The sequence below is a fragment of the Phycodurus eques genome, chromosome 22 (genome assembly GCF_024500275.1).
Source record: "Phycodurus eques isolate BA_2022a chromosome 22, UOR_Pequ_1.1, whole genome shotgun sequence".
Taxonomy (NCBI): Eukaryota; Metazoa; Chordata; class Actinopteri; order Syngnathiformes; family Syngnathidae; genus Phycodurus; species Phycodurus eques.
The window spans coordinates 5,204,362-5,226,405 of record NC_084546.1 but is presented as its reverse complement, the minus strand read 5'-3'; the positions used below and the strand labels follow the sequence as shown (position 1 = coordinate 5,226,405).

The 22,044-nt window shown below is 41.8% G+C and overlaps 1 protein-coding gene across 3 annotated transcripts; it reads right to left on the bottom strand.

Moving 5' to 3' along the window:
* Positions 1-974: 974 nt before the first annotated feature.
* hmga2 (high mobility group AT-hook 2) lies at positions 975-21,809 on the bottom strand. 3 transcript variants are annotated; one of them, XM_061668191.1, is made up of 6 exons: positions 21,719-21,809; positions 21,420-21,525; positions 20,193-20,279; positions 19,690-19,740; positions 7,780-7,812; positions 975-5,981 (listed from the first exon to the last, which is right to left on the bottom strand). In XM_061668191.1, exons 2-6 carry the CDS (start codon positions 21,519-21,521, stop codon positions 5,907-5,909), a joined length of 348 nt encoding a protein of 115 aa, XP_061524175.1. In that variant the 5' UTR covers positions 21,522-21,525; positions 21,719-21,809; the 3' UTR covers positions 975-5,906. The 3 variants fall into 3 exon arrangements, 2 of the variants coding, with proteins under 2 accessions (XP_061524175.1, XP_061524176.1); XR_009767598.1 differs by lacking the exons at positions 975-5,981; positions 21,719-21,809 and adding an exon at positions 18,722-18,876 and having other exon boundaries at positions 7,796-7,812; positions 21,420-21,535; XM_061668192.1 differs by lacking the exons at positions 975-5,981; positions 7,780-7,812; positions 21,719-21,809 and adding an exon at positions 18,564-18,876 and having other exon boundaries at positions 21,420-21,535.
* Between the last annotated feature and the right edge of the window lie 235 nt (positions 21,810-22,044).

The window sequence follows — 22,044 nt, the reverse complement described above, 5'->3', positions numbered from 1 at the left end:
AAAGTAATAACTCATATGAAGCTGTTGGGAGGGGGTTTCAATCGCAACTTTATTCAAATTCCGCGTCATATTTTAAAAAGGCAAAACTAGGGGGGGAAATGCTAACAGCTTTTATGCTAACATCTGCCTCACACCAATAATATTGATTTCAAACATTATCGAAAACACTAATATATATAAAAGCCAAATGTGATACTGGATGTAGAATGCAAACATGCTAACAATTGCTAAAAATGCTAACATGCCAAAGGCTAATAGCTGGTATACTGAGCCAGGCCTGGAATTGTTTCCACCGCCATTAACCACTTATCATGCGGCATGACTGAAAACAAAGTTTTAAAAAAAGTTAGCGGACCTTAGTAAAAATAATCGTGGTCAGTGTCTGTTCCCCAAAGGAGCCTTTGTGGTCGGTTCCTTGTGGGAAAAGCAGACTACACGTTAACCAGACTGATTGACAGGCACTTTGGTGCTCCTGTCGTCCAGCATATGAACGAAACCACAACAGTATGTCCGCAGATTCGCTGTACGAGGAAATTATCTCAGATCTCAATATGGTGTTATTTAAACAATTCAACGATGAATGCGCAATTGAACCCAAACCTGAAAATGTGCTTTCTTTTCTTTAGTCGGTTACAAAAAAAAAAAAAAGACGCTTTGATTTCGATTCTTTGCAATGCCTTCAAACAAGGGTTAGGAACCATATATGTAAATGTAAAATGATTTTTCAGTATTTTGTTATACAGAGAAGTGCGGTACGAGTACAACTAGTGCCACATGGGCTCCCTCTAGTGGCATGTGAAAGAATCCCTGTGTAAGTACAGTTCAGTTAATAAATTATGCAAAAAGCACTGATGTTCATTTAATTTATATCTGATCTGCATAATTGTTTGGAACACAGGGTAATACAAAGGGTCACATTGACACAAATTGTATTTACAGTAGCACATAAAACTCACACACGTTCTGGATGCCATACTTTTTTTATTGTGCTGAATAAAACGCAGTGAATATCTATAAAGACTTTTAGCAAGCGAGTAAAAGTTGTAGTGTAATCCAAGACAGGAAGTGGATAGGAAAAAACAATTTTAAAAAACGTTAGATACTTTAGGTGTTAGATGCTTTCGAAGGAAAAACAAATAAAACAGTGGTGAGAGCTCGGAAAAATCCAACCACGTGCCTCGCAGCTTCTAGTACACAATAAAAGTTACAAGTTCAGTTGAGGTGAATAGAAAAACAGTCATAAAATGTATCCCGGCAAAAAAAATAAACATTTCAAGATGTTCACCCAATGTTCTCTGGATGTCAAAACAGTATTTAGGTTTGATATTGAGGTAAAAAACAGGCCTTTTGAGAGGTAGTAATGTGTATCTGATTGTACTAGAAGATGAAAGTTATGACAAGTAACTTTTTTTTTTTTTTTTTTTTTTTTTTTTTTTTTTTAAGACTCCCAGAGCTGAAAGTTCATCCACAGTGGCTTCAACAATCATCTGAGTCAAACAGCTAGTAAGGCAGTCTTCATGTAACATATGCTGCAAGTACTGGTATATTTTGGGTGAGAGAGGATCTACACAGGAGTGGATTCAGGTGCATGTTCTCAGGCTTAATGAAGAGATGCCGAGGAAAAGTCGTATTACGGGAATAAACTCACTTAAAAAAAATAAAAATAGAAAAGTTGTAATTTCAAGGTAATACATTTAATCTTTTAGAAGGAAAGTCTTAATATTACAGCAATAGCTTTGTACATTTTTTTCTGAGAATTTGGAAGGTTGCAAGAATAAAGCCATATTTATTTCCAAAAAAAAGAAACAAGAAAAGAAGTTACTGTTATAGTATATAAAAATTCCTGGTAATGTTGTGTTTTGTTTTTTTTTAGAAAAAAAGTTGCATTTAAAAAAAAAAAAGTCAAAATAATATGAGGAAAATGTCATAATATAGCAAGAATAAAGTTTTTTTTAAGAACCAGTCAAAATATTTTTCTGATAATTTGAAATATGAGGGAAAAAATCATATTACATGAATAAAGATGCACTCATTTCTTAAACTTAAATTGTTATCGGATTAGTCATTCTATCTTGCTCAACATTGTTACCGTAATATGTTTGTCATGTAATTCTCAATGCTTTCTATAATCACACTTTTTTCTTGTGATATTAGGACTTTTTTCCCTCCTGTTTGTTTTTCTTCGTAATATCAGGAGCTTTAAATAAAGAAATCTTTGCGAGTTATAAGGTTTCAAATTAATCTTGGCTATCTGCATTCAAAAGTGTAAAACGTTATGTAGCAAATAAAGTGATGTTTACGTACAATAAAACAGTTATCCCCAAAGTGTGGCACACTGGCTCCCTCTAGTGGTACGTGAAAGAATTACTGAATTCAATGTTCAAACTGTGCAGAATGTAGCTTAACTTTTTTTTCCTATCTTTAAAAATGGTGTTAATTTTCAAACTGTGGGTTGTTACAGTGATATACATTTTAGGAATCAAACCACTGCCACATTTTTGATGACCTCTTGGGTTGTAGGATGAACACAAGGCTGAGTTAACAGCAATGAAAAACCTACTGTGTTGAAGAAAATCAATTTACGTGGTCCATATACAAACAACTTAGCTGGATCCAATCCGTCGATTTGGGTTGAATTCTGTGGCATTTGCTGACCCCGCAATGATTCCTGATCTATTCTTCTAAACTTCATTTGTCGTGCAGAACCTCCAATTGAGTATATATAACACACCACGCTTTACACAGTGTCATATTTGACGCGAGAATAGACTGTTGCACATGAAGGCGGATTGAAAGGATCGATGACGCTCCTCTGAACCTCTACCTCTGGCCTTGGGTGAAAAATAGTATAATAATATCTCCCAAAATAAAAAGCAATCCCATATACATATGGTTTAACCATATAACAAGAAAGGAAAAAAAATTAAATCACCTTTGCGTACACAAGACACCTAATCAAGTATACCAACTAAGTCAAAACAAGAAAACATAGTCATGAATACAATATACAATATTCAAATCTGAAAGCCACTTGAGGGTGAAAAATGTACTGAGATTAGACAAAGCACTTTCAAATGAGGAACTTCTGCAGTCCTGATATACTGGAGATTATTCATATAAATCAGCATTGCTCATACTGAAAGTAAACCGGCATGACCAAAACTGGAGGTAGTGAATTGATTAGTCCATTGTTAGCTGACACTTTTGAGGTACGGTCCATTCATTACTGTAGGTAGTACAATCAGGAAAAGAAAACAAAAAATAGCTCTACCCATTGGAGGAAAAAAAAACAAACAAACAAACAAAAAAAACATTCAAGTTAACTATTGTCAAACAGAAATCCCAGTTTGTCAATGAGGAAAAATGTTGCATTATGTGTCGATATAGAGAAACATTAAAGTAAATTAAAGGGAATAAATGAACATGTTAGCTGCTTGGGTTTGAAGTAAATAAAAACAGACCACGGACTTTTTTTTCTTTCCCCCAGGTATCGCGAAAGAAGCAAATGTCAGGTAGCGAAGTAGGTTTAAAAAGTAGACATTACAGTGGGACATCTAAAGTCGGACGCCCCTTTTATGACCCTATTAACAAATAAAATTTCATTGATTGATTGATTCGATAATTCGCCGATGTGTCGAACCGCCGCCGTGTAGCGCCAGCTACTGGCGAGGAGGACTTACTCTGTCCAATTCTTTCCCCTTAAGTATCGGTGGCTGGTGTCGGCAGCCTTCACGAGCACCCAATATCTTGAAATAAGGCCGGTATCGACCAAACACCGATACGTGGTATCGGTACTTGCCCATTCTGATTTAAAACAAATACAATTGCATTCAACCGTAGATATTCCGCTGGATTTTGCTCGGCCAACCTGACTTGAGCTTCTTCATCGATCACTCCGGATGCACCTGATCGAAAAACAAAACAGTTGCAGACAAAATGCAGTTTCTTCAAGAATGACCTCGCTTTCAATACACAGTATAATAAAGTAAGTTCCAACACAAACGTGTGAACGCACACTGCCTTCCTGTGCGTCGCTTCGAATGTGCTTCGGCGACAGCGCGCATTATTCAAGAGCGGATTGTGCTGAGTCGGAGGTAGTTTTTTTCTTTTTTCTTTTTTTGGGAAAAAAAAAAAAAAAAAAAAAACTGCTGAGAAGGTGCCGCGCATCAGTGACCACAAAGCACTGACATGCAAAGCAGATTTATTTCGACGCAAGGTTCCCCTCGCGTGTTACAGTGTGAGATGAGATGTCCGATGCTACGCTGCCACTTAAAAATCCAGGTATGGCGTGTGTTCTGAGGTAAAGTGTTTGTTCTATCTTGAGGTTATTTTGCAAGGCAGGACCGTCTGAGGATATACAGTACAGAGTGTATTTGCAGTGCATCATTGAACAAGGAAGGTTTAAAGCTATGTTGCGCATTGGCAAACAACTTAAGCCATGAATGAATAAACGACGCGTACAGTACTTGGATGCAAACGAATTTGGTTGTGGCGAACCGGAGGTTTGCGATTCCACCAAGAACAGGGCATCTAAAGCAAAACGCATGTCTGAGCTCGTAGCAAAATAAAATATGAGACCAGGGTATGACCTAAAGTCAATGAAAAGTAAAGCTTTAAAAATGTATTTAAGGCATAGGAATCTTCAGAATATCATACTTGATTATAATTATCTTGTCAATGTTTTAAGCTCATTATTTTAGACGACGAATGGGTTGGAGGACAGAATGGAAACAATATCATCGCTTTCAGGCATTTCACATTTTTCATAAATCGATACTATTGGTCGAGCCCCACACGGGTCTGTTATTTTTACAAATGATCAAGCAATCTAAAGTGTTAAACAGATTGCTTGCTTTAACAATACAATGATTAATAACTAAAAAAATAAATTAAAAAAAATCTGCCCATTTTGATGTAAGGATTCTACTCGACAGCAATGATATATATTTTGTATTATATTAAAGTGAGATTTTTCTTTGGGGGTTAAAATTAGTAAAAGTAAATATACAACCTGACCCATTTTCATTTTTCTACGAAGTGTTGGTGTCGGTATGAGTATCGAGCCGGTTGTGACTTAGTTTCAATGAATTCTAATGGGGTATAACAGTTGAATTGCAAAATAGTAAAAAAAAAAAAAAAATTCCTTAACCTAGCTACACAAATACCGATAGCCAGGCCGAATTAGCGCATTTTTCCTCTCTTTCAATCCCAGTCAGCAAAAGGCAATATTGATTAGATTAGGCAATATCGAAAGATTATCGTGACCGATTATCCTTTGGTGCGCGGTGGAATAAGAGTGATTTTTTTTTTTTTGTTTGTCCTCCCCAATGTAAACATTAAACCTGTTAAATATTAATGATCGCAAATCCACAGATTTTGTCCGATTACGATTGATTTTGAGTGGGGCGGATTTTTGTTGTTGGAGTTCACTACATGTAAAGATAGTGTGACGTGATATTTTGTTTGTTTGGAAACCTGAGCGAACAACTTTAGCAAGCTTGCCTTTAGTTCAAGAATATTTGAAGAAAACTGCCCTGAGGAAAATGTGCGTCTCCCTGTCCTTGGTGGTCATGCATCAGTTTGGGTATAATTTGCAATAGAAGACCTGCGTTCTGCATTTCTAAATGACAAAAAAATATATAGTTTGGGAGAGCGTTAAGCGCGAGCACATCTCCAAGTGTGCCAAAAGGTGTGTCCGCACGTTGCGGAAACTGGAAGAGAAACCTCTTTCGCCTGCTCGGTGACAGGTCCCTGCGTCCAGCGACAAAGCAAAACACTGGATATGGACTGAAGTAAAAGTAAAATGAGATGTGGAAAAGGTTAAAAAAAAACAAGTGGTCAAGGTAGTCTTTTCCCTTTGAAAGACCTGACAGCTGAATGAGGTAGAGGTTTCATGGTATGGAAGCTTAATCTTCCTCCGGGGACTCCCCAGCCTCTTCTTCCTCCTCCTCCTCCTCCTCCTCCTCCTCCTCTTCTTCTTCCTGGAAAGGAAAAGGATGAATTATGTCAGTTACAATAGACGACATAAATTAGTACAAGACAACGGATTTGTTTGGACACGATGTTTTCCTTTCGGTGTCCGAATTTTCACAGAAAAAGCAAAATGCAGAAGGTTGGGAAAAAATCCAAAGTCGTCAACATTGGATTTTTTTTCTCTATAAGAAAGTAGAAACATAAATCCCATTTTTGGGATGGAAAGAAGATTCTGCCATATCGTAGGAAGCTGTACGATGAATTTTGTTTCCAATCTCTCGCCGATGTCGTGCAAGCGCAGGTTTTTTAATTTTTTTTTTTTTTTTGTCAAGGGCATACTATCACCATGCAACAACGGCCGAGCGGAAATAACACATTTCCACTCCCTACTCAGATGAGATGAATTTCATTTTCCACATGGCTTCATTTTATATATGGAGAGGCTAACTGGCACAATCTATAACCTTCCTCCTTTCCCAGGCCACGGGAGTGAAACCCATTGAGCGGCCCAAGCGTTTTCAGAAACCTGCAGCTCAGCTACCATTCATTAGCGCTCGCGTACGGCGGCCTCGAAGAGCCGGCTAAACGCTACCACGTGTGACGAGGGCGAACGAGAACAAGAGAGGGAAAAAGTGGTGTGGGGGGGGGGGGGGGGGGGGGGGGGTGGCTACCACAAAAGAACCATTAATAATATTGGCCTGCCATGCACAAACTTGACAAAGATGATTCCATGCAGGCAAGGTAAATACATGAAAAAGGTGACATCGGATTCTAAACTCAACTTCGCAACGTTGTAGCAATGTTATAATACAAAAATAGGAAGCGGGCGAGACATAAAGATCAGTTTGCTTGATGACACTATTTGAGCGACAGACATTCCCCACGCTTCGCTTTATAGCCACAGGTACATCTGTTTTCAAATGTAGGTAATAAAACTAAAGTACAGATACCTTTAAAAAAAACTATTCAGTACAGTAATAAGTACTTGTACTTCTTTACATCCCACCACCGATTAAGAGTAAAGTTAGCTTTCGAATGCGTCAAGGCTTACCCCACCCTGCACACCGGAATGAAATGGTTTTGAGGTTTTGCTGTTGCCAGCCGTTGTTTGGGCTGCGATAAAGCAGCCTATCAAGGTGGGTGAGCTAAATGACATTTTTATGGTTTGCAGCTCCCCGGGCCTCACAGCACCTCCCAACTACTTCAGGCCCTGTTCCCACAAAGCCACAAATCAGAGGTGAGTTATGCAAGCGGCCTGTACCAGCAAACACAGGGAGGTTGGTAGATTCCTGGATAGTGAGGGCATGCTGGGGGTGGGGGTCCTGTGTCGTGTTTCACTCATTCGACTTCCATTCTGCCGCTCATGAATGTGCTCGCATGGGGAACACGAGGCATTAGTCGCAATTCGACGTTATGTCTGCACGTGCGGGGAAAGGGGAGAGCGTGCTTTCAGAAATGAATTCAGAGAGTTAGATAAAAAACTTCTTTCACTTGTGCTTCAAAGAGAAGCTAACCGGACTAATCCAGCCTCTGAAAACGCAAGCCGTCCTGAATAGACTTAAAGAAATGATGTTTTAAAAGTCTGTGTATAGACAAAAACACATTTTGAGCAAGCATTCTTCACATTAAGACCTTAACTAATATTGATTCTGGGCATGCATTTTTGAAGGTTTTTGTAGCTTTTTGAAATGACTTCAGACCTCAGCATGCTTTCCGTGAGATCAGTTAAGCCAGCGTCAAATGATTTTATTCATAAAATGAGAAAGCTAGAAGTCAGATTAGCGTACAATAATGAGGATCTCTTACCTGAGCAGGCTTTTTCTGGACGACTTGCTGTGGCTGCAAGAGAGCAGAGAGGGACAAGTGTTACTCCTACTCGGAAATATTCTAATCATTGACACAAACACACCCTAAAACCTGCTTCAATTTTCAATTTGGCTTGAATTGAATCATTCAGGTACAACATTTCCAAGACATTAGATACACCGTGGAAAAAAATTGTCACGGGGGGAGGGGGCGACGGGGTAAAGTGGCAAGATGGAAGGAAGCCTTTTCTTACTAAGAAAAACATCCAACCCTGCTCCAGTTTGCAAAAACATACATTAAGTCCCACATGCAGTTCAGGAAAATGTCTTATGGCCTGGTGTTCTACGGGCAAGTCTCACTTTCCTTTTCTCTCAAATGTATATTTGTTCCAAACCGCAGTCAGTTTTGTCCCAAAAACCTTCAGGCTTTCACTACAAAGCTGGAAATAAAGAACTTTGACTTTCAGCATGATGACAACCCAACGTATGAATCCAATTCAACAAATCGGACAAGTCAAGGATATGCCAGGGTCCATGGCCAAAGTAAACTAAAAACAATATAAACTGACCGATAATAAAAAGCCAACAATTTTACAGGGAGTATCCCAGGGCTAGCCTGAGTTTTATAGCTCAAGGCAAAGAGCCAAAGGAAGCGGCTACCCACCGCTGGGGCATTATAAGCGCCAAGAGAATTCTAATGGATGACTTCAGTGTATAAGATGCAGCTGCCCTTCACACCTCATAGACACTGAGACCGAAGCAAACTGAAACTGGACGAACGTCTTATTCGGACGGACAGCGGTAAGCTCTACGTATCAAATGTATGAATGGAACATTCCCGGGAACTACTGTTGAGACTGCGTCACTTCATCACAACTCAACTCAAAAAGATGACGAAGCTCGGAAAAACAAAGGCAAGACAAAGAAGCCGAACCTCCACCGTGCACAAAAGCATGCGAGTAGAGGTATTGTTTCAAATGCTGCCTGTTTGTTAGTTTGTTTTTGTTGTTGTTACTGTTGTTTTTTGGACACTTCAGTCAGTCACACGTTATGGAGATTCATTTACAAATGACATGTACCCTTTTTCAAGGTAATGTCACATAATTGGGCTGGGAGGGCCTACGGAGAAACTAGTTCTCTCTGACACTTTGGGAAGAAGAGCTTCAGGACTCAACGGACAGACAAGTCTTGAATCTCAACGCAATGTGCAGGACAGACCTAAACAGTTGTATGCTTACTGTGTTTTGTCTTGATGTTGGAACAGATGAATCCAATTCCAGTGTTCGACGAGATGTTCTATTGCTTTTCATTTAGCTTTTTCTATCAGGTTTTCAGGATTGCTCATAGACTGATGCGTTGTGAGGGATTTCCTAAGCCGTCCTAAATCTTTACAGGAAGTAGCATTACAGCAAGAGAACAGCTGAGCAGCCCGACTGCTCTGAGAATGTAAGGAGAACATGGAGATGTATCCTGTGCTCGTAATCCAGGCCAGCTGCAGGCCACTGAGCTTCCCGACCCTCAGATCGCTTTTAGCAGCTGGTGGGTTTTGGACCAGCTGGAATGCCAACAGGCTAAAAAACAGCTACGGCAGTCCATGCCAACACCGGATGGGTAACACGAGTTAGGTGCAAAAACACAGCGCTTCCAAGTTGGAAGTCTTATCACCTACTGTTTAATGAGCTTATGTTTCCTCAATGCCTAAAAATAATTCGGCTTATACAAAAGTGAGCTGTCAGCTGTCAGTGGATCCAATGCGATATAGCATGATAAATTTACGTTTTTGAGAAAAGATGCTTTGAAAGTCACATAAAAGCACAAGAAGACATTCACCGTGAACGCAGGATGATGTAATTGTCGCGACTTTCGACTACTCGCATGATTTGTTTGGCAGATTGTCTTTGGGTTGTTTTTTTTTTACACCGGATGCTCTCCCTGACACAATCCCTTGTCCAAAAGACAAACATTCACCTTACAGTGAATCAAAACCTCCATCCATCCATGGGCCAAAAGCTCAAAGGAAAGGCCGCTTAAGATTGCAGCAACGCACCTAAAACTGAGGATCGTAAAGCACCAACACCATGCATCTAGCATGTAAACAATCACGAACCCACGTTGCTGAAATGATTGTATTCAGTCATTATTTTGTTCACCACAAATGACATGACATCACATTTACGTGAGGTTCATCCATCGCATTAGCTAGCATACTAGCCTAAATAACATGCTAGCACAAACTGCCGCACAAACAAATATGCGCATTAGCACTTCATACAAACAGTATTAAGTCATCAATCAAACCTTTTTGACATTTATTTTTGACTAACCCAACATAAATGTTCGGCAAATCGTAACAGCCGACAAAACGAAGACACCTCAAACGCAGACGAAAAACTATCTATTAATTAGAACTGGCAAAAGCAACAACACTGCACCAGATGGCGCCAAAGATGAGTACAAAAACAGCAAATAGACGAGATTTTCAGCAAATAATGGATGGGTTCCGAAAAAAAAGATGCAAATTTGTGAATATCAAATATGCGGGGTTCACTGTACTTCCGTGGTTGTTTTGGTGAAAGTCATTTAAAAGTAACACAGTTAGCAGCACTTATTCTATTACTACTTGGACGACTGCTCCTTATTATTCTTTGTATTATTATTGTTTTCTTTTACACAGTACATGCATTTGTCAAATGATTCCTAATAACAGCATTAAAAATAACCATTTCAGAAAATCTACTCCCTTTTGGCAAAGACTGCTCTCTCTCCCAGTGCCCTCGCTAAGACCCTTCACTCCTTTTGTCCCCCCCCCCCCCCAAAAAAAAGAGAAATCAGCGCATTGTCTTTCACTTACTGTGGCGGCTTTTTGATGTTGCCCAGCTCTGACACTATGAATCACTCGTAGGCCCCAGCAGCTGCTCAGTCGTACAAGCGATTCGAGAGACAGCTTGAGGCGTAGCGCGAGGGCAAGCCCATTCAAAGGAATGTTGGGTAAGAATGACTCAAAAGGGGGGGAGTGCGGTTGGGACCCCTTTCTCGACTGAAACACAATCCCCCGTCTGCTGCTGGAAGAATGCGAGCACTCCTCCTGGGCTCCTCACCCACCCAGAAGTCCCATCCGATCAAAGGGAAAAGCCTTCACTCCCCAGAAAGTACACTGCACAGGCCGCCATTCATAAGCGACTCAAGGCCAGTCGGCTTGCTCCCCATCCTCTCCTTTGTGTCTCCTAAATGTTTTAGCCGCTACTTCATAGGTGTCAAACTCAAGGCCCGGGGACCAGATGCGGCCCGCCACATCATGTTCTACAGTAACTCAAACAATACTTGAAAAAACTATTATCCTTGTCTTCTGATTTCAAAAGCAGTTATCCCTCAATTTGTTGTGTAATGGTCATAGTATGATTTGGTGATTAAACATTTCACTGTTCGAACGGCCCTCTGAGGGAAATGATAACTACAATGCGGCCCGAGACAAAAATTTGTTTGACACCCCTGCTCTACTTGAATCACTAAAACAAATGTCGTTGCGTGCACAAATGGCATGAGCATTTCATACCAGTTAGATACAGTATGTTTGGTAGAAAACAGCTTTGCTACATCAGGTTGCACACACATCATTTGCTGGTTAGTAAGAACGTGCAAGAAAACATAATTATGCGCAAACATGAATTTGCTCCCTAAATCTAATTACCCAATTATTAAATGGAATTCCGCAGTTCGAATCTGTAAGCTCCGATGCAGAATTCCATCCATCCATCCATCCATCCATTTTCTGAGCCGCTTCTCCTCACTCGGGTCGCGGGCGTGCTGGAGCCTATCCCAGCTGTCATCGGGCAGGAGGCGGGGTACACCCTGAACTGGTTGCCAGCCAATCGCAGGGCGCAGAATTCCATTCTGTTGTTTATAGTCCTCAATGAAGTGTGTATGCATTAAGTAAAATATGTTCGACTTAGAATTGCATTACGAAAACAAGGTGAATGTAAGATTTTCTTTTTTTTTTTGTCCAATCAGATTTCAGCCTCTGTGTTACCCTGTTGATAAAATCTCCCCACGGCATTCAGAATCAGTAGTGCTGGCTCATGTAACTAAAGTTATATTAGCAATTAGACTGTTTCTTTAACCAATCAGATTTCAAATTTGTCCTCACGGGGCCAGTGACCTGGCTCGCGATCACGTCGGCATTCTTCCTCTAATTGGTCAGTCAGAACAAAAGTTGTTACAACCGACTTCAACTAGCCAAACACATCTGTAGCAGTCCGCATATATTATTACAGTTAATGATCATCTCTAGTGAGTATAATGTACTGTAATTGATTAAAATTTGTTTTTGTCATGTTTTTAGAGAAATATTAATTCTCAACTGTACAGTATTGATGGTTTCTATAATTGTGATGTGATAGTGGTGATATTAAGAGGTACTAATCTGCTTCCCCAAGTGACAAGACAAAAAACTGAACTGCACTGCACGTAAACAACGTGCGACTCATTCCCGCTCTGCTGTCCTTGCATAGGTTTTCATTCTCCCTTAAGATAGGAGCTGATGTTTGCTCTAGTTAACCGTTACTGAGCCTGCTAACCTTTGCACCTCCTTTGAAGCCCGGTGGATAATTGGAGCGGCGAGGTCAGACCTCCACAAACACACATGGCTGCATGGGTGTAACGGCTGTAATGGGTTATGCATCAGACGAAGCGCTGTGTCGTCTCAGAGGCTGTAAAAATCTGGAATGCTTGACATTTAAATAGTTAAAGTTTAACAACTGTGCCTAATAGAGCACTTTGCCTAGGTGAACATTTTACCTATATGGCAGGTTTGTGGAACACTTGGGAATAAACACCGTCTGCTCAGAGATACAGCAGATGCGACTGGGATGACTACACCAAGAATGACCAAGAATTTAGATGCATGTCCAAATATGTCATTATGCAATTCAATCTGAATAGCAATATAATTTTTTTTTTTTCAGATAATGTAATCCATTCATGTTATTCAGTTTTGTTCTTGCCTAGGGTTTTTTGTTTTTTTTTCCAACACAAAGCATATTTTTGCCTCTTTGCGGATTTTGGGGGGGAACCTATCCTCATTATTTGCTGAAAAACTCACCTGTTCACTGTTTTGTACTCAAGCAAAAGCCATATCTCATATATAAATATTGCGTTTCATCTTAGTGCCAAGCATCTATGTTGAACTAAACTTTAGTCAGGCCATAACTTAGTCTCATAGAATAAAAGCAGGGCTGCAGCTATTGAATATTTGTAAAATGTATTATTCTACTGATTATCCCATTGATTTAATTGAGTAATTGGATAAAAATGAATTTGCGTTACTGAACAACGTGTATTGTGAGGTTCATGTAAACTCATTGTTCACCCGGGGTCACCATCCTCTTGTTTCGCACTGTAATATCTGTGACTTCGACTGTGTGTGGCTTTAGGTGGGGTTTGTTTTAAGATCCAAACCAATTAGAGGTTGACCTGCGTCCCCGAAAGAATTGAATTTGATCTTATCTAACCCTTCCTCTAAATGTAAACCAAAGAGATACGTTATCAGCCGCTTCTTCGTTGGCCAAACACTGAACATTTTAGTAAACATCGGAAATGTAAACCTCAGGTAGCCGTGGCGACGCAGGTAAGCATACAGCTTGCAGTTCAAACAGACATTTGCGGGCTTTACCACGGTCACGCAAACATGTCAAGCTATTACGGTACGCCATTTGGAACAAGTCGTACACCCATTGGACAGACGGGGAAACGTACCGTATGTTTTGTTAACCTGAGGGTAGCATTGCTGGAAACGCAATACATTTTCGAAGGCGCTCCTCTCCCACTACACACTGACCCGTTGACGCCACCCACTGTCCCGACAGCCACTGCCCCCCCCCAGAGTTATGAATTGCACCTATCAGGGTCCGACGATTAGGGGGAATTTGCCGAAGGGCCCTTTGTAGAGCAGAAAACTGTCCGTCGTTGTAAGGAATGTGGAAAATTCCTCACAGACAAGCAGCCTTTTGTTTGGAAAGGTTTTTTTTTTTTTTTTTTTTTTTTTTGGGGGGGTGCTTGGTTTGGAAGGAAAGAAAGGCGCAGACAAATTGGACTGGCTCCATTTAGGAGCCTCTGCTGTTTGAAGTGAAATCTGTTCCCAGAGTATATGGAGGGGGGGGGGGGGGAGTCAGGGTAAAAGGCAATGCAACAAATTTGCCCTGGCTTTTTTTTTTTCCCCAAAAGTGGCTCCCCACTTTTTACACCAACAAAAAAAAAATACTCCACATATATCACCATCATGACCACCATTAAAATACAGTATTGCTACTCAGTGTTCATCACAAACAATACAGCTTTTATTCCTAAAATGTTTATTTAATTACTTAAATATTGTAAGCCACTGTAACATTATGTACAGCTTGCACATTAACACTGTGCTTATTGGAAAGTTTTTGAAAATGTTCTTCAATAAAGATTCAATTCAAACAAATGGTTCTTAAAGATTAAATGTAAACGATTCTCCTGAAAAGTTAGATATCACTGAACAGTACTGTACCACGCTTTGCGAATTACTGCTTTACAGGATGTATAAAAAATAAGAATTCCACTCGCGCTTGTTCTACCAGAGTTGCACATGTTATGAATTAACCTGTCTTGCCTGAAACAGCTCACTTCCTGCCTCATAATAACAGCGGTGCAAATATGCTAATGAGATGAAAGTCTGTATCTATTTTAAGGATTTTTCCTTAATTATTATTATTTATTTTTTTTAAAGCGGAATTGTGGGGAGACGTCATGGAGGACACGCCGTGACAGCTGCAGAGCTTCCTGTGTAAAACAAACAGTCGGTGAGCTAAGTGCCCTCCCTCTGCAAATGCACGACTTCATGTTTATTTGTAGATCCTGTCCAACAAGGATCATTACAACGGGGAACATTTTTAACTCATCTCAATTTTTGAAGAGTCGTTACAAATTGGTTTGTGTCAGATACCGTATGCAGGATAGCCCAAACCCCCCCCCCCCCCCCCAAGGGGAATTCCAGAGAGTTCAAACAATGTGCCAGGTTTGCAGTTGTCCAAATGTCCTCATCCCTCTGTGCACGAGGAATAAAGGGAGAATTCCACTATGAGCATGTAAAATAGCTGTTTTAGGGTGAAATGATTCAACTGTTCCACAGTCAGCAGCAGGAAAAAAGAGGTGGGCGCGCATGATAAGCGGGGGTGACCTGTGGAAATCCACTAAGGTCCTCAGAGACCTCCTAATGCCAGGACAAAGGTCTCTAGTGGTTGGAATTCAGCCCTTCTGCAGTCAAAACTAGGGGAAGGAATGGTCTCTGACCACTGACACTCCACCCCCCCCCCCTGCATGCCCCCCACTCAAAAACTCCTTTCAGTATGTGTGTGATCTACGGGGTCTCTCCTTCTCGCCCTGTTACAGAGACCCTGAGGGAACTCGCTGTGGTATAGTAGTACGCGTCTAAAAATAACTGGACGCACTCCATCCAGAAGGCAAATGTAGCCAAGAACATAAAATGTAAGACAACAAGAAACTAGAAAAGATGTTTTTTTGTTTAGGATTTTTATTATTTGGATATATTTAGAAAGCTGAAATAATAAAGAATGACTTGATAAGCCCATTTGACCTCAGTCGCTAACCAAAACAGCAGCACTGAAGCACAGCTACAGTCTCCCAGGGGAGTTATTATGGAGTCAGATGAATAAGTATGGATTGTTAAAGATAATCTGAGTAATCTTGTGGCCTCGCGGTTGAGAGTTTCTGTGTTCAAATCCCGGCTCGAATCTCAATCTCTAATTTATTTCCAGATTCAACGTGAGCTCGGTTAGGCTCCTGCTCACCCGCAACCCAGTTAAAAAAAAAAGAAAACAACTTAAAATGCTATTGAAAACTGCACTAGTGGTAGTAACTGTGCAATGACTAGGTCTGCAAATCGTGACATAGAGTCACTTAGTCTACATTCGCAAAGGCAGTACCTTGCTTTGGTCCTTCAGTTTGTCTCATTTAAAAGTAAAGTCCTCCCAAGAATTGACACACTTTGCAGCTGACACACGTTGACATGGAGAGAAACATTTCGAGTCTGCTCTGCATGCACAAGCAGCCCCTGTGCTAGCCTGCTAAAATAAAAAAATAAAAAAATTAAACGGGGGATGCTCGCACACTGTTACATTTACACGATGACATCACCTATCCAGCATTTAGTATCGGTGCACCGCAATCAGAAAACTATTTTCCGCCCACTCTATTGCCGGACATTAAGACTTGACTTAAGGCGGACTACAACACCACGGACTGATGGGCGGTCAGTTGCAGGGCGGTGGTGGGTGGTCATCGACCAGGATTTAAGCCAGTTGCATGAAAGTCATCAAGGAGTGTGTGTATATATATATATATATATATATATATATATATATATATATATATATATATATGTGTATATATATATATATATATCCATCATTCCATTTACTTTAGCACAAAACCTGTTCAGGGTTGCATGGAAGCTGGAGCTTTTCCCAACTGACTTATCAGTCAGCTACGTAAGAGATTACATTGTCAGTGAGCCAAGGAGATATTAGTCACAGCACATTTTTTAACATACAAAGTTAGTCCAAAACTGAACATGACTCATACTGAAGCCAAATTAATGTTCAAAATAGTAAGACTTTGATGCGCCACAGGAATTGATTCAGTCCTGACTCACTCTGGATCCAGCAAATCTATTGCCAAGAAACCCCGCACACTGAGTTCGGTATTTTCTCTTCGGGGCTTCAACGGCTTTTGAACGTTTGTGACGGATCACAATAGAATTTCCATCGCTTCCGAACCCAAGCAACAGCTTTTCACACACTGATTGTCACGAAGGGTTCTTCAAAGCTGCTGGCCAAAAGTCAAGAAGTGCTACTCATCACCTCAACCTTCCCACTCGCTTGGCACTTGTCACCGCTGTCTGAGCCAAAGCCAAGAGCAGCAAAGCCGTGCACTTTTGGACTTTTTCAGCCTCTCGTCGTCACACTCCATCAACTCCCCCTCACACGCGCTCGCGCCAAAACACTTGCGCTTCCTCTTCCATTCAGCGGGTCATTTCCGCAGGGTTTGCATGTGGGGCGTATTAGTCTCACAGTAGCCTCCATTGAAGGTTTGTGCGGTCACAGAGAAGAGTGAGATGGGTGCGAGTGTGAGTACGAGTGTGTCCCGGGTGTGAGTAACTTCAGATGTGACTGCGGAGAATTGAGCACAAAGAGGCAGCTGTGTGTGGAAGGAAGCGGGGATGCGGAGAGGAACTGGACCGCTGGTGGTAGAGGAAAGCCGCGGACAAAGTCAGAGGAGTGATGAAGAGAAGCCTTACAAATACATACGGCGCATTTCCTACTTGGCATGACTCAATACAAGGCTGTCCTCACACACACACACACAAACATTAAACTGGAGGTCATGATCCACGGATGAAAACGCCTGACTCATTTCCCCGTGTCTGAGCACGAGTCAAGGTACAGTCATCCTCAAAATGGTCACGTTTATTATTGTTAGTGTCGCGAAAGTGGCCATCCTACCTGTAGAATTACTACGTGGGGAATTTTAAACCGGCTGTACTTTGCATACATTTATGTTGGAACTTTGCCAGTAAAAATGATGTAAAGTCTCATTTTACTTTGCGCTTTGACACTATTTAGTTAGTTGGTCAGTTGGCTCAGTCAAATGCATTGTCGCTGGCAGACGAAACAACACATAAACAACGGATCCCAACTCTGACACATGAAGATAAATGTCTGCCTTCTTAGTGCAATTATGATAGTCAAATAGTAAGAGACTTTCCAAAAACTGCAGACAAGACCGGACAAGCACTTGCATCCCGCTGACATTATTTCAGATCAATTCATATCACTGTTACATTGCGTTGAACCAAGCCAAGTGCTCTGAAAATCAAATTCCTTATGTTGTTTGTCAAAAGAGGACTAACACCACCTGGGTGTTCATTTGGGGAGCATCATTGATCGAACAAGCAACAAAGCGCTCCGCAGACGACCAGTCTCTCGGAATGGCCGCGTGTCTGACTCCAACCCAGGAAACCCCGCTGTGTCGCAAATGCAGTTTTATGGAAATGTGCCTGCTGCAGTCGGACAGATCTTCATCTCAATCGCGACGTCTATGCTTGATCGTCGGAAAAAATACAAAATAAAAATTGTTGCGTTTGGTAAAGCAGTTTTATATCCAGACAGCCACTCAAAGGCAGCACCTTTTGGCTCTCGACTGGTTATCTAAAGAGCAGACTGTCTGCAGTTGATGTCAGGGCCAGAGCGTGGGCGTCGGAGCGGAGGTGTGTGTACCTGGGACACGCAGGCACCAGCAGAGACACGAGTACAAAGAAAGCACTGCGGAAAACTTCAACCGGTTTGTTATCAGTTCAGTCCAATGGTTCAGTGGCGGCCTTGCAGCTGGGTTGAGAAACTGATTTGGTGGTGATGCCGCTCATGTAGTAATCAACTTCCTCACTTGAAGCTCATCTGAAGATTTTTGCAAACAGCGCACATCCGCTGTGACATTTAAGATAGCTTTATCCTTAAAGATACAATGTTTCATTCTTTTTTCGTGTTAGTTTTACGCTAAACTTCAACTGGGAAGGACAAATAAATGACGAAAGCACGGTTTACGTCATTCGGGGATCTGTGCGAGTCTTCAATTCCTCAATGTGATGTTATAGGATAGTCTTCCAGGTGTGTTTTAATGTTTAAAAGTGTTTTTTTTTTTTTTTTTTGTATGGTCTCTCTATATCGTGGATTTTGGGTCTGGAACGTAGCTCCCACGATTCACTGCCGTTGAGCCACAGTAGACCACCAGACGAGAGCCGTGGCGACAAAATGTGGAATCTAGTGAACATGCAAAGAGTCCATCTCCGCACAAACCTTCCTGGTGGCACCTCTGACTCCATTTCCTTGCGCTATCAATCATACCTGTCACTTCGGTGCTGATAAACACTGAGGCCTTCAAGCAGTCACAGGCATTATTTCAGTTTTCCTCTGGTCAGACTGGAGGGTAAACATTTTCTTTGACTGATAACGGCAACATTGGGGGCAGGGGGTGGGGGATCTCCTTGAGCACATTTACACTGCAGAGAAAAGTGAAGCATTGAGGTGGCATAATCCCATTTAATGACGCCACAAGTCATTTCTCAAGATGTATTAAAAGCAGGTGGCAAAGCTAAACGGCGAGCTCGTTGAGTAACAAAAAGGCTTTTCAATGACAGGAAGTGAGCGTGTGGTAATAAAATCCGTCACTTGAAGTGTTTCTCTTTCTCACTCAGACTTTCCCATCGATTGGTTGTTAAAACCTGGTATTCAAGCACACCTGTGTGAACGCAGGTGTGCTGAAAGTTCAGGTGTGAACGCATTCAGGATGAAAAGCGTTCCAATCCCTCTTGGCCAATTTTGAAAAAAATGTGGTTTCAGGCGATCTAAAACTACTTCCGATGCCTGACTTTTATGCTCTACTATCGATTCTCAAATCAAAAATATTGATACTTTTGATATTTCAATCATTAAAAGAAACACAGTCGAAAATCGGCAGCATCTTTCTCCGTAAATCAGTCGCCAAAGACAAAATGGCAGCGCGTAAACGGAGACACGTGTTATTATTATTTGACCTCCACAAACAGCCAGTCATTAAATTTTACCGAGCAATTATGATAAAACAGCCATGCCATGGTGAACTTAGAAAAATAAAGACTAGAAAATATGGAACTACAATACATTTTATCGATCTTTTTTTATTTGCATTCAGTGTAATTTGCTTTAACTGTTCAGGGACTTCAATAGAAACACAAGCCGCAGTGCAGCGGAAGAACGCATGCTGTCTATTATTATTTTCAAATGTGAAGATTTTTGTCCCAGGATGCAGAAGTAGTGGACACCCAACGACTTACCCATTTCCTGGGTCGCCCCCTGCGTCTTTTCTCCCCGGTCGCCTCAGCTTTCTGTGGACAAAGGAATTGATTAGGACTCCATGAGAGCGGCAATTGAAGACAGACTCAAATATTACACGTAAACGGATGATAGTAATAATAATCAGTTGTATGGAGCTGTCATAGTGTCAATAACCCTCGTTTTAAGGGAATAAAGCAGTCGTTTGTGCCCTTTAACAATGCTCGGCCCACTAGTCTGCACTCTGTCGTCCCGGTTCTACCTGCTACATTTTTAATGGGGACATGTGATGGTCAAAGGGAAAGACAATACCCTGTTGAATTAATCATCAGCGTGTTTAATATGGCTGAGCAGCGGCTCATCTTCAAATTGACATAACTACTGACCTTATATCAAATGCGACTGTGTTTTTAGAAGCGTACCGAACATTCCAATGATAATCCTGGCCCCATGTTGTGGATTAGTGGAATTGATGTATTTGTACAGTATACGTGTTGGGAGTCACCTTCTGTGCTGCCTTCGAGGGGCCCTTGTTCTTGCTTCCTTTGGGGCGGCCCCTCGGTCGCTTGGGGACGGGTTCGCCGCTCGGCTCCTGCAGGGGAGGAGGAGGGTATGACATGGGTGTGGAGAACACGAAACAAAAGCGGGGAGCCCCCGCACCCGCACCGTACCCACCTCGATTCACAGCACACACACACTGGGCAACCCCTCTTGTGTGGGTCCCTTTTCAAGCATGCGCTCATTTACTGGTGGTGGTCTCCCATTTGGCCACTGCTTTATGTGTCGAGAGTGCCACAGACAAAAGGTGTGCGAGTGTGTGCGACAATCTCGTGCATGTGTGGCCCGACACCGGGAGGCGTTTTATTCCCTTTCTTACCGTCTTCACCTATTTTTAACAAAGCCTGTTTCAATACGCCGACGTGGAAATCTGTGGAAAAGGTGACAGTTTGCCAATTTGCACATCGACGTTGTGGCATTAGTACTGAGTTAATCAGTTCATTTCAGTCAGTAGAAGTGCACTATGACACAACATTCTGTACTTTGTGCACAATTCTTTTTATACAGTCGTGTCTTTTTGGGTGAAGAGTACAGGTGCCTCCACCAAAGCAAATCATGTGCATCTACTTTGTTTTCTAGCTCAAAACTGCAACTTGTTTTCCCTCTTAATCTTGAGATATTGCGAACAAACTATTTTGCTCGAGTTCCGATTGCAAAACTAGTCGTTCGTCATTGTGTTGTGCGTCAATAGGATGAGGTTTATATGGTTTTCACGATAACAGCCATTTAAGGGAAACCATAAGGACACAAATTTGCTTGACACCACCATGTCCTGGAGACTCAGACTGCTGGAGACAAATTCCTTGTGTGTTTTATCATAGTTGGCTAGAAAATACCATGCAAATTATAATTCGGATTGTGTTTCTGGTGCAAAATATATAAGGGAAAAATCTCCCACTTGTCATGGTGTCTGGGACTCGACTCATGGATGTATCTCATTAAACCTTCCAGACTGGGGGGTGGGAGCACTTTTTTTTTTTTTTTAACATTCACATTGGCGAAAGAGTCATGTTACACAGTGCAATCATTTTCAAATGTGCTTGTTTTTTTTTTTTTAATTGAATGAATTAATGGGTTTTTTTTGTTTTGTTTGTTTGTTTGTTTGTTTTAAAGAGAAATGTCGCTTAACGTTGTTGTTATGTTTGCATGAACAGAGGAATGAACTCATACTGACTTTTTGGAGTTTCCTCGGTCTCCCCGGTCTCCTCTTCTGGGGCTCCGCGGCCCCTGCGGGCTCCTGGGAGCTCTCGCCGGCCTCGTCCCCGCGTCCGCTCATAGTTCTTAGTTCCAAAAAAAAAAAAAAAAAAGTTATGGTAGATTTTGTTATCCAGTTGAGTGCGAGATGGGTAGCGGTTTGAAACTATACGAGTCGCGTGGGGAGGGGACCCTGGAAGTTTGGGGACACGGTGAGCACCGGGGGGAGTGCCGAACGGACGCCGGAGAAGAAGCGACCCAACTCGGCTTACAACGCACCGCGGCACCGAGGTCGACCGTGGAGCAGCGGCGAGGCGTGACAGATCGGCACGGAGCGTCTGACAAGAAGCATACTAACCGCATCCACGGTCCACTCCAGGAAAAAAAAAAAAAAACGCTCAATGAGGATGAGGTTTTTAAAAAAAAAAAAAAAAAAAAAAAAATAGGAGGGGGGAAAAAAGAGGACGACATCACCTCTCCCGTGGGTGGACACGCAGGGCAGAAGGGGAGGAGGAGTTGGGAAAGTGGGGTGGGCTGGGGGGTGGGGGGTATGGGGGGTCTGGACTGGGGCCAGAGAAAACACACCAGACGGATGCTTGGCGCTG